This window comes from Astatotilapia calliptera, chromosome 10 (assembly GCF_964374335.1).
Source record: "Astatotilapia calliptera chromosome 10, fAstCal68.1, whole genome shotgun sequence".
Lineage (NCBI taxonomy): Eukaryota > Metazoa > Chordata > Actinopteri > Cichliformes > Cichlidae > Astatotilapia > Astatotilapia calliptera.
The window spans coordinates 17,641,448-17,652,794 of record NC_137431.1 but is presented as its reverse complement, the minus strand read 5'-3'; the positions used below and the strand labels follow the sequence as shown (position 1 = coordinate 17,652,794).

At 43.7% G+C, this 11,347-nt stretch overlaps 2 protein-coding genes across 5 annotated transcripts; one reads left to right on the top strand and one right to left on the bottom strand.

Moving 5' to 3' along the window:
* The first annotated feature begins 1,757 nt into the window (after nucleotides 1-1,757).
* On the top strand, nucleotides 1,758-4,267 carry cfap298 (cilia and flagella associated protein 298). The gene is made up of 8 exons (XM_026182358.2): nucleotides 1,758-1,909; nucleotides 2,155-2,325; nucleotides 2,510-2,677; nucleotides 2,898-2,965; nucleotides 3,058-3,216; nucleotides 3,398-3,529; nucleotides 3,626-3,721; nucleotides 3,798-4,267. The coding sequence occupies exons 2-8, from the start codon at nucleotides 2,187-2,189 to the stop codon at nucleotides 3,906-3,908; spliced, it is 873 nt and encodes a 290-aa protein (XP_026038143.1). The 5' UTR covers nucleotides 1,758-1,909; nucleotides 2,155-2,186; the 3' UTR covers nucleotides 3,909-4,267.
* A 1,485-nt stretch (nucleotides 4,268-5,752) lies between these two features.
* eva1c (eva-1 homolog C (C. elegans)) lies at nucleotides 5,753-10,356 on the bottom strand. 4 transcript variants are annotated; one of them, XM_080307119.1, is made up of 9 exons: nucleotides 9,815-10,356; nucleotides 8,784-8,992; nucleotides 8,475-8,598; nucleotides 8,145-8,297; nucleotides 7,284-7,427; nucleotides 7,025-7,108; nucleotides 6,617-6,694; nucleotides 6,433-6,525; nucleotides 5,753-6,354 (listed from the first exon to the last, which is right to left on the bottom strand). In XM_080307119.1, the coding sequence occupies exons 1-9, from the start codon at nucleotides 9,924-9,926 to the stop codon at nucleotides 5,978-5,980; spliced, it is 1,374 nt and encodes a 457-aa protein (XP_080163245.1). In that variant the 5' UTR covers nucleotides 9,927-10,356; the 3' UTR covers nucleotides 5,753-5,977. The 4 variants fall into 4 exon arrangements, with proteins under 4 accessions (XP_080163245.1, XP_080163246.1, XP_080163247.1 ...); XM_080307120.1 differs by having other exon boundaries at nucleotides 8,802-8,992; XM_080307121.1 differs by lacking the exon at nucleotides 7,025-7,108.
* Between the last annotated feature and the right edge of the window lie 991 nt (nucleotides 10,357-11,347).

Genomic DNA, 11,347 nt, shown 5'->3' with positions numbered 1-11,347 from the left:
TACAGTACAAAGAGGATGTGATCTGTGTTCATGGCAGCAAGCACATGCCATGCATCAACAAGAGGGCACTTTTTTTTCCCACTTTAGTCTTTGTTTAAAATGCTTCTTATTTCTAATAGAACTTATTCTGAATAATCGTAATGTTACTGTGGTGAGAAGTGATGTGTTTGAAGTGCATAATCGTCTCTTATCGTGTTTGACAGTGTTTGTATTTGGATGTGAGTGCGTGTACAGACTTAAGAGTGGAATACCGGAGCTTTTCCCTTTTGAGTATAAGCGGTGTATTTCCTTACAGGCTCTGCACTAACAGCTACTGTATTCACTTTTTCCTGGCTGCAGCTGTGTATGTATTCCCTCAGCCTGCCAGAGGCTACACCCAGGCTGTTACGCAGCAATGTTAACAATACAAGACAGGACTGTTTCGTGGGGGGGGGGGGTCTCATGCCACTCTCCATCTAAATAAGAATGCCTCTGTACAATTGAGTACTCTGAGTACCATCTTGACTGACTTCATTAGACTGAACTACACACTCTGCTCAGACCCAGATGCGTCAGCAGAACACATTTCCAGTGTGGCCCACATTCCAGACAGAAGTTTGATTTGAGTGTTGGGTGTCAAAATCTCAGCTTTTTCTGATCCACATGTGATATCTATCCCTTGGTTGTTTGAGGGTGTTTTATGACTGAGCCTCACTGATATCGTAACCATTCTTCAGGTGTGTGTGTGTGTGTGTGTGTGTTGTCAGAGGTGATGTGTCAGTATTTTGTCCTGTACTACCTACTTCACTTTTTCACTGCTGTTAGTCAGCGTTAACGTTGACGGTGATGATAAGCAATAGATTTGCAGAAGGATGAGCAACAGGTACCATGCCTCGACACATGCCATTTCCCCCAGCCTTCAGGAATTATGTTATTTGAAAAGCATTACAGTGGTTCATGAAAGATGAACATCAGATTTAAGAACGCGCCACCTGACTAATGCTTCTGCTTTCTGTTTAAACACTTGTAAAATACGCAAAGATAATCTTCATTCACTGCAATGAAGGCAGTAGCTCTCTATGTAAGCAAGTGTATCGGCTGCCTCTGCTTACATGTAAGTGTCATCTCTAAAATGCATCTGTGTTATTCAAAGTGTGCAGTAGATACTGTATCTGCATTAACAGTAGGTGACTAGCCAGCGCTTTGTGTCATGTCACAGTTCGAGATGACATTTTATAGGAAATAAAATGCTCCTTTTGTGAGGTTGGTGTCCCTTTTTATGGCTATAATCCATAGTAACTAAGAGTCTGTGTTGTGGAACATATTCTGTATGTATTAAAGTGAAAACTTGGAGCTGTAATTCACATTAATATCCAATGTTCCATAATTTATGTGCACAGCAGACAGCACATTTATGTATGAAGCAGTTTATGTTGTATGTATGCAAAAAATAAATAAATGTATGTTGACATGAGTACTTGTTGGTTTTTGACTGCATAAAAATGCCCCTTATTCCTGGATAGTCTTTTGAAATTTTAGAAACATACAGTACATTGTTATGCCATAATATTTATTTTAAATTAAGGACTTTTAAAAGATCCTAATTATTTCCTTAAGATGCCATCATGAGTAACGAGGAAATTAAAGGATTTTAACGTGACGAGCATGGCAAACAAGGTGAGCGCTTCTAGCCGGTTTCTCTTTGCACAGTGAAAATGGAGCACAGTGTTGCCGCTGTGCTCCATTAGGGGGCAGTGTCACAGCTTTTATAGCACGAAGTGTCCTCCAAATTACAGTCGAAGAAAGCAGCCGGGCTGACCAATCGTAATTGGGAAGTAATGCCACCGGTTGTAAACAGTGTGAGCTGTTTAGTGTGAGCGCAAGTTAAACTGGAGGGACCGAACACAGTGCTTCACGTTTTACTGCATAGGTACGTGTCACCGCTGTAGGTCACTGTGAGAAAATAACAACAGACAGTATCACTGTGTCACTGTGAGCAGCCATAACAGTTAGCTTCCATAGAGCTAACGTTAGCTACGTGTGTTCTGGAAGCATCCGCGACAGGCACGGCTGTCGCTATGGTTACGCACTGTTGTCCTACTGAGGGAAAGTGGTTGGTGGTGTTCAAGTTTCATTCAGGCCCCAACTTTCTTCTCTTTCAAACCTATCTTTCAGGAAGGTGGGGTAAGCAGGTGTTGCTTAGCGAAATGGTGCAACTTCACGTGAAGCGTGGAGACGAAAGCCTTTTTCTTTTTAACACCACCGTGGACACCCCTCTGGAAACTCTGATCCAGCAAATTACTGCCATTTACAACGGAAGGCTCAAAGTGGAGAGACTATGTTCAGGTGAAAACACACCCTCGGTGCTGCCACGACTCAAACCTGCACCTCACTACTGTTGAAACTTAACATCAGTGCTGGTGCACTCTATTTTGACCAGTTTCGTGTCTCTGAGTTCCCCAAATAGCATAATTCAACCCTGTAAGTGGGCCTCTGACAAAGATCTGCTTGTTCCTCTGTGTGCCCTCAGAGATTCCCGAGCTTGCAGACCATGGCATCTCACTGCCACCCAACATGCAGGGGCTGACAGAGGAGCAGATTGAGGAGCTAAACCTGAGGGATGAATGGGGAGAAAAGTGCATCCCCAGTGGAGGCTCTGTGTTTAGAAAGGATGAGATTGGGAGGAGGAATGGACAAGGTGAGACTGTAACATCCGTTTGGGTTTGCATGATTTAATATAGCTCTGTAGTTAAAGCCTGGTTTCCTGACTTTGTGCAATTATATGAAATGATATCTGATAGCACGTAACAGCTGTAGATAATACTACACAAATTTCCTTTACAAAGATGACAATTTTGCAAGCAATCCTTTTTATTTGCAAGAATGCATGTTTAAACCATCCCTTTGCCTTCTACTAGCGCCTAATGATAAAATGAAAGAGGTGCTGATGAGAACGGTGGAGGCTGCAACGGCGCTCATCTCCAAAGTGAGTTATTTGCTTTAACGGTTGATCGTTACTTTTTGCTTTGTTCAAAAAGGGCGTCACAAACAAATTACGTCATTCTCTTTATCATGCAGAAACAAGTTCAAGCCAATGTTTGTGTCACTGTGGAAATGATAAAGGAAGCACTGGATCAGCTAAGGGGGGCGGTCATGATCGTGTACCCCATGGGGCTGCCTCCTCACGACCCAATCAGGATGGAATTAGAGGACAAGGAAGACCTTTCAGAAACACAGGTGAAACAGCTGAAATGGAGGCTGATGGCCACATAAAATTAGGAATTTTTATCTTCCATTTATGGTATGATCATTGGAGGTGTTATTTTAAAAAGGTGTCTTATTTTTAAATTAATTTGAAGCTCATGAAATTGCCTTCGCCCTCTCTCAACTGTTTCTGCTACTTTTCTCTTCATCTCAGGCGTCTCTGCAGGTGATCACAGACGACGAATGCCAGCTGTGGTGGGCTGCCAAAGAGATGCAGAGGGGCAAAAAACTGCAGGACTACATTGGCAGAAATGAAAAGACAAAGCTAGTGGTTAAAATCCAAAAGGTGAGAGCCATTTCAATCTAAAGTATGTTTGAGGCCCGTGACCTTCATCATATGTTTTTGAGGGTTTTTTTTAAACCCTTTTACTATTCACTTTAGAAAGGACAGGGGGCGCCAGCGAGAGAACCTGTAATCACCGATGACCAGCAGAAACAGATGATGATGCACTATTACAGAAGGCAGGAAGAGCTCAAGGTGAGGAAATGTGTCACATGTTATAAACATTTGGCTTTGAACAAACATTCTAATCTTTTCTTTGTCACATTTTTAGAAACTGGAGGAGGCGGATGATGATCGCTACCTGGACTCAGAGTGGTCAGACAGGCAGGCCCTCAAAAGACAGTTTCAGGGTCTCACTAATATCAAATGGGGGCCGAGATGAAGACCAGCAACACTCTACAAACCCAACTCGGAGCCACTTCTGTGATCTGGAGTTCAACAGCTCTGTATTCAGCTGGACAAGTTGCCTTTTCAAAATCTTAAAATGAGCTTCCTCTTGGTCTCATGTGACATCATCCAGATAGTACTAATGATTCAGCCTGTGTGCTCTTATATCTTGGAGTTTCTCCTCCTCTGTAACCGTCCTGAAGTTCAGATCCTGACATAATGTGAAACTGAGGCTGCTGTTTGATTTATTTAAATATAAATTTGCTCCCAGTGTTCCTTTATCAGTTTCACCATGTTGTTTTTTATTGAGTCTGTACGAAAAAAATAAAGTTTATTCTGTGTTTTATATTTTGATCACGTGAACACAAAAATTGATCAATATCAGTAGTTTTACATCCCTGGGAGTGCAAGGACAAGGATGCTACACCTTTCCTCTCTTTGTCTTCTCGGTAATGAGACAAACAAACGCCTGTGAAAGTTGCTCGCAGTCAGGAAGTTTCCACACAGTTCAGGTCATCCCAGCAGGACTGAGAAAGGTGTAGAGTTCAGACTGAGTTGTCATCCCCTTGAACTTTTGACGGAGACGAAGCAGTTATCCAGAGAGTTCTATCAAGTTTCACAAAATGCCTCCAAAAAGTCTGAAATTCTCTTAAAGTTTTTTCTTTTTTGATTGGTCAAAGCTTTACTCTAGAAGATTATATAAACCTCATCACCAAAGGTGCTGTCACTTGCTTTGTATTAAGTCCGCAGTGGATGATCCAATCAAAGAATATCTAATAGGCGATAAGGAAATATCTGTCATAAAATTATCACTAGTCTCAGGGAATACCTTACACTTGAACATTAGTTATTTTTCCTTGGAATGTTATCCCCCTCCTCCTGATTCTTGTTTTTGTAATACATCAAATGGTCTTTACATGCATTTGTATTTCTTAGTTTAGTGATCTCTTTAGATTACAGGATCTGTTCCCTGACATGTTCTTCGGTTTATATCACAAACACAGCCGCTATGAGACTGCTTGATCAGGAATTAGTGCAGTAATACACCCTCTGGCCGCTTAATTAGCTACACCTGTTCAAGAGATGCAAATATCTAATCAGTCACTCACATGACAGCAAGTAATGAATAGCCAGACTTCTTCCAGCTGATAGGAAACAGTAGCTCAAATAAGCATCTTTGAAGGAGAGGGCCACACTGCTGCTCCTGTCAGCTACGAGCACGAAACTGAGGTTACAATTCACACAGGGTCACCGAAATTGGACTGTAAAGACTGTAAAATCACGGTCAGCTGTGACGTTTGGATTGAAGGTGAGAATTTGGTGTAAACATCTTTAAAGTATAAATCCATCATGCATTGTATTAACAGTGATGGTGTAATGATGTGAGGAATATTTCCTTGGCACGGCTGGTGCAAATATTGTAGCTGACCATGTCCGTCCCTGTATGACCACAGTGTACCCATCTTCCCATGGCTGCTTAACGAGCCGTGCCACAAAGCTCAAGTCATCTCACACTGGATCTTGAACTTGACAGTGAGTTTACAGCACTCAAATGACCTCCCTAGTCACGGGATATTAGTCCAATAGATGTCGTGGAACGAAGATTCCACATGGATATGGAGCTGACAAATCTGTAGTGACTGTGTGATGCTATCATGTCAATATGAACCAAATATGGATCAAAATGTCAGCATCTGTGCTGAAGAATTAATGACGTTTTAAATGCAAAAAGGGGACCAACCTGGTACTAGCCTGTGAACCTGATAAAGTTGTTGGTGAATGCTTTTTTGTTTGTTTGTTTGCTGGGGTTGTTTTTTTTATAAATAATGTTTCAGCCTGAAATGTTAAAGCTATATTTAGTGGTGAGTCTGTATAAATACAAAAGACATAAAACTTTGTTGATCATGGAAACTTTTGAAAACTTTTTCTTCGCATATTGTTCGCAAAAATGGCAAAACACAACAAACTGCAATGTTAAAAAAGGAGCTTCTTGTGGTGGTGATCAGTATACCTGATGGGAAAAAAACACCAGATGCTGAGTAGCATCCACAGGTCATGAGTTATTTAACACGAGCTGCCATTCAGATAGGCGTTCATCCAGATCTCCTGCATGATCATCTCTCTGCGCTCAATCCTCTCCGCCCGCTCGGCCGCTTCGCTCACATAAGTCACTTCCTCCCAACCGTATATCGCCTTCCTTTCCGTGGCTGAGAGCAAAGATCTTCCCGTTCCCTCGTGGTCATCTTCTTCTTCATCTGTGTCATCCTCATCCTCGTCATCTTCCTGATACTTAACAGTAGGGCTTCCCGGCTTGGGTGCAAGTCTGTGATCTCTGACCCAGCGTGCCCTGCAGGTCACTCGAACAGATACAGCCAGCAGGGTGAGCAGGAGACCAACGCACACGCTGGAGGTAAACAGCAGAGCTGCCATTTCAGGATGCTCTGTGTAGGAAACAAAGAGGGGGAGTTGCGATAAAGCATGGATTGGGAGTTAGTTCATGAGCGCATGTGTGTCAATACCTTTGATGTAAGCATATGTCAGGAGAGAGTTGCTCATCATCGCTCCTGAGTTGTCAGGCCTTCTTGAGCCTTTAGGAAAGGGCTCCTCCAGATCTGCAGGAGAAGATTGTGAAGATTACAAGTACGATGTGAAGAAGTCACAATAAAATCTTGGAACTGCGTGGACGGCATGACGCTGTTGTACCTTTTTCTGTGCCCACGCTAGGAGATGAGGTGAGGCTTACTATGTTGGGGTCTGCCACCCTTAGTAAACTCTGCGGTACTATTGGGAAAAGGACAGAAGAAGTCTTTGTATCGCTGTGAACAAAATGACTCAGTGGCTCAGTAGACCGTTTTAAACAAGCTACTTCTCACATCCAAACTGAGCCAACAATGGAGTTACACATTCAGATCGAAAATACTTTCCCTACTATTGTATTAATAATAAGCGCCCTTCAAGGCTAACACACATTGTTTTGCTCTATATGGAGCCAACACATCCAGTCAGAAGAATTCTTTCAACACCAGGCTCCAAATTACGATGCATGAATGTGACCTCGATGGCATTTGTGCCAATCACAGGAAGTTTATCAGGATGTCAACTCCAACTCACAAATCAGTTGCTCACAGTCCAATCTTCCCCTGCTATTGCGCTCTTGGGTGTGATGGGATAAGAACAGCTGATGGCTGGGATCAGCTGATAAGAATCCAGAGTAGGAAGTTAGAAATGTTCACCGATGGAGCTACCGCGTAATGAACGAGGCCAAAACAAAAACCTTCCTTTGTGTACGTGCTCCTACTTTAAAACAGCTATGTTCAATTCATCACAGGGATTGCAATTAAGGTGAATGAGGAAACAGAGAGGGTCCTACCACAAGAATAGATCACACTGAGGTACTTCCTGGTTCCTGGAAAGCATGGGTCCCTAAAGGTCTGGTTGCTGACGGGAACAGCACACTTCTGTTTGCTGTAGCAGGACTTGGAGACCAAGTGTACGGCCTCATGGTTCAGACACTCTGCAGGGAAAGAGTCAATTGCAAAAAGAGTTACTGAATAAGAAACATGGATTAACTGTAGTTAATCCATCTATTGGCTTCCGCTTACCCATATCAGGGTCGTGGGAGGGGCTTGAGCCTATCTCAGCTATTGTAGGGCAAGAGGCGGGGTGCACCCTGGACAGGTCACCAATGTGACACAGGACTAACATAGTTGTGGTTAAATTTGAATAAAATCAAAAGCATCCAGAGACCTAACTGTATCCTGTCATTGTACAATGTGAAATCAGTCACGTACAGTTTGAATGTCACACCAGGAAATGTTCCCAGAACGAAATGATAACAATGGCTGGGACACACTCCAATGAGCAAATGTATTATTCCATTATTCATGTTATTATCTGCACCTGCTTTTTCATGCTATGGGAAATGTCAAGACAAATGTGAATAGATATTTGTTTATGATAACATCAGAACATTTTCTTCTGCTTAACCAGGTCTGGGAACAGCAGCAATTAAATAAGTATCCCTCCACAAACTGCCACCTTATCACGGTCTCACACACAGAAGTTTCACAAGATTATACAATGAATTATTTAATTCTATTGAGAAGCAATATGTCGCCCTTTTTAAACTTTCACAGTGCTGTACTCTAAATGTAAAACAAACTGTGTCCTCTTTAACTTATTCGTGCATCTTGAGACCTTTCATTGCTGGAATCGTCTGCTAGAAACTCACCAAACGGGGGTGGTCTTGTCAGGTGTGAGGGGCAGGTGTCGGTGTGACCCAGCCTTCGCCCGTAGACAGCTGCATAGATGTTCAGCGCCCTGGGGGGCTTACAGCGCAGGACCATGGTTTCTCCTTCACACACCACATGTCTTTTGTGTTCAGCTGAGTGAGGGGGGGAAAAAAGGAGTAAAGACGACTTGGAGGAGGGTCTGATGGTGGTAGGAAACTGACGGCTGAAATTGGGTGTGGGGAGGATTTTTATGTGTGGCTGTGTAGCTATTCGCTTAAGAATGTGTGAGGAAACTTGTGCTGAAACAAAATTTGACCCGATGAACTCACTAGGTTTACACTTGTAGTCCACATGGAGGTATTTGGTAGTGCCGGGGCAGGGGTCCTTCCCAAATAGCAGGTGATTGACAGGCATCTGGCAGTCTCTGTGGCTCTGACACTCCGACAAAAGCTTCTGCACAATAAACATGGACGACAGTCAGCAAACACCATCCACAGTGAAGGAAGGACAACCAAATCAGATGCAAAGAGCCAAGCTTATGCACCGACTGGTTGACATGACGATTTTCAGACTGCGTGAAAGTGACGAGCAGCCACTAAGTAACAGCTGACCCAGTGAGAGTGAAAACAGCTCTTTACCCCACATATAAAATGCACCTGTAGGGCTGTGAAAGCTGAGCAGCTGTGATTGTGTGGAGGGTGTGGAGCTACTCCGCAAAGCTGCATCTCGCTGCTCCCGTAGAAGGCAGACTGGATGGAGATGGTGGAGTGGCGTGGACAGTGGAGCCGCAGAGGTTGCCCATCACACGCGTGGGCAGAGTGGCTGGTAATGATCCTGGACAGGTAGTCTGTTAGACAGAAGACATGTATGCATGCACAGAAGGGAGACTTTGCTAATTTTACACATTACATTCAGAATTTCACCTAATCATACTGAATTAAAAAAAACTAAACTGTAGTAATTTATTAGCTACATAAATAAAACACTCTTTTTCTTGGATCTACTGCATCAGTAGCTGCGGAGCAGGTTGCGTGGCCTCTTTGGCGCTCTTGCAGGTGTCTCAGGTTGCTTTAAAAAAAAAAATCACTGTGGTCTTGCCTCACTCACTGTCTTTTTTTTTTTTTCAAAGTGGCATATTCGGCGAACCGGCATTCAACAAACATAACTGCCCTGTGCTGTACGGTTATACATTACATTACTACTGATTCCAAGGTGTTGAGCTGAAGCTGTGCACAGTGTATCCAAAGATAAATACATTTATAAATCCAACACTGGGGAGATGGTTCAGATAAAACACAAGAATATGAGAAGAAATGCTGCGCAGTCATTTTGTCAGCTTTACCAATACAGCAAGAAGACACAAAATAGAGAATTAAGATGTGTTACATTATACCATCCAGACTTTCTTGCTGTATCATGAACACTAGCAATGAGAAAGAGTACAGCCACATTATCTATAACACCATACATAAAAATGGCAAACAGAAGGTTCACCCCCCACACACACACCCCAGCCACCCAACCCCACTGGCAGCTGTTATTACACACCATATAACAGTGGGGCTCATACCCAACCTGCTGTAACAGAAATACTTCGTGTTCTCATTGTCTGCACGACCACCACCACCACCCCGTAATCCCCCACCCACCCACATCACCATCATCTTACCTGAGAAGTCAGCCAGTCCACTCATGCTTCTGGTCCACAGGAGTAAAGTCAGACAGAGGAGGCTGTGGCTCCAGTCCAGTCCGCGACAACGGGTCCAGCTCATGACTCGCATCCCCCGTCTCACTGATCATATTAAAAGCTGGGACGCTTTAAAAAAAAACCCACCGTAGGACTTCCCAGACTTCACAAGAACCCACGCCAGATGGTGAAGGCGCTCAAAGAGGCCGCGATACCGAGCTTCATCTCTGTGTCGCCTGAGCTGAGATCAAATCACTTCTTCATCCGTCTTCACCTGCAGCGCAGGAGAGAGAGAAAAACAGCGGCCGTTTGGGGTTGAGTAAGATCAGCCGCTGTGTGCAGCAGCAGCAGCAATGGACCACAGAGGAGGTTGGGAATAGCAGCTGCGCAACAAGTTGTTCAAAACTGACAGACGAGGTGACGGATCCGAGCGACGCGTGGAGTGGCGAGTCTCCCACGGCGACTTCCCAAACGCTCAAGCCCGCAGATCCGTGAATGGATCCATGTGGAAACTGAAGACGACCCACAGTAACAGCTGAGCGGGAATCATAATGTGGGCGTGGCGCATAAAACTATTTTAAAGGGAAGAGGGGCGACACGCTCGCTGGTAATGACGCACTGGCTCCCTCCCCCTCCGCGAGGCACATGTTTACTTTTTGGAACTTGCTGTTTTATTCTGCCCGTTTCCTTCGCCTTTCTCTACAACTCCTAAGCTTTATTTTATTTTTCCACATCATAGCTTTAGACCAGTGTATTATATTTGGCGGAATATTTCGGCTTTCTTCGCATATTAATCTTACATCTTCACAAAAGTAATAGAAATACTCTCATAGGACATTGTGCAAAGGTTTAATCAGTAGAAAACCTCTTAGAATTAGAAGTGCCAAATTTTGAGGTTTTAAGTGACATTTTGATTCAGTTTCTTCTCATAATCTGACACCCTAACCATGGCGCCTTTCAGTGAAGCTGGGGGCCTACTGGGTAAACTGCTCCCCAGCCCACATCCATGACCCACTCCATGGTAACCAGTCAGTCTCCGTGTCAGACTGCACAGCAGACGTACAACAGTCAAACTGACAGAGACAGTTGGGGTCTCCACGCTCAGCTCCACATAAGTGGGAGAGAGGCAAGGGTGGGTTTGGATCACAAGGGGGGTATTTTGCATATAAACTGGACAAGTTTGTTGCATTCTCCGTATTTTGGCTCCGGGTGCTCAGGCAGTGGCCCCAAAACCACTTTTACGTGCCATTATCCTTCCAAAGCCTGTGGAAGTCTGCTGTCTATCACAAAAGGTTTCCTGCACTTTGTTTTTAAGAGGTAACATAGCCATCTAGGCCAGTCAGTAAAATAACAGTGGCACATGGGTAAACAAGAAATTCATGTAATGAGGTAGTGGAAAGGCTTCTGAAATGTGTTGATGATGCAGTCTTTTTTAAAAGTATAGAAATAATGCTTTTTATTACAATTTCTTTTGTTCAAGACAACTATGTCAACATTCACCACAGGAGACCCATC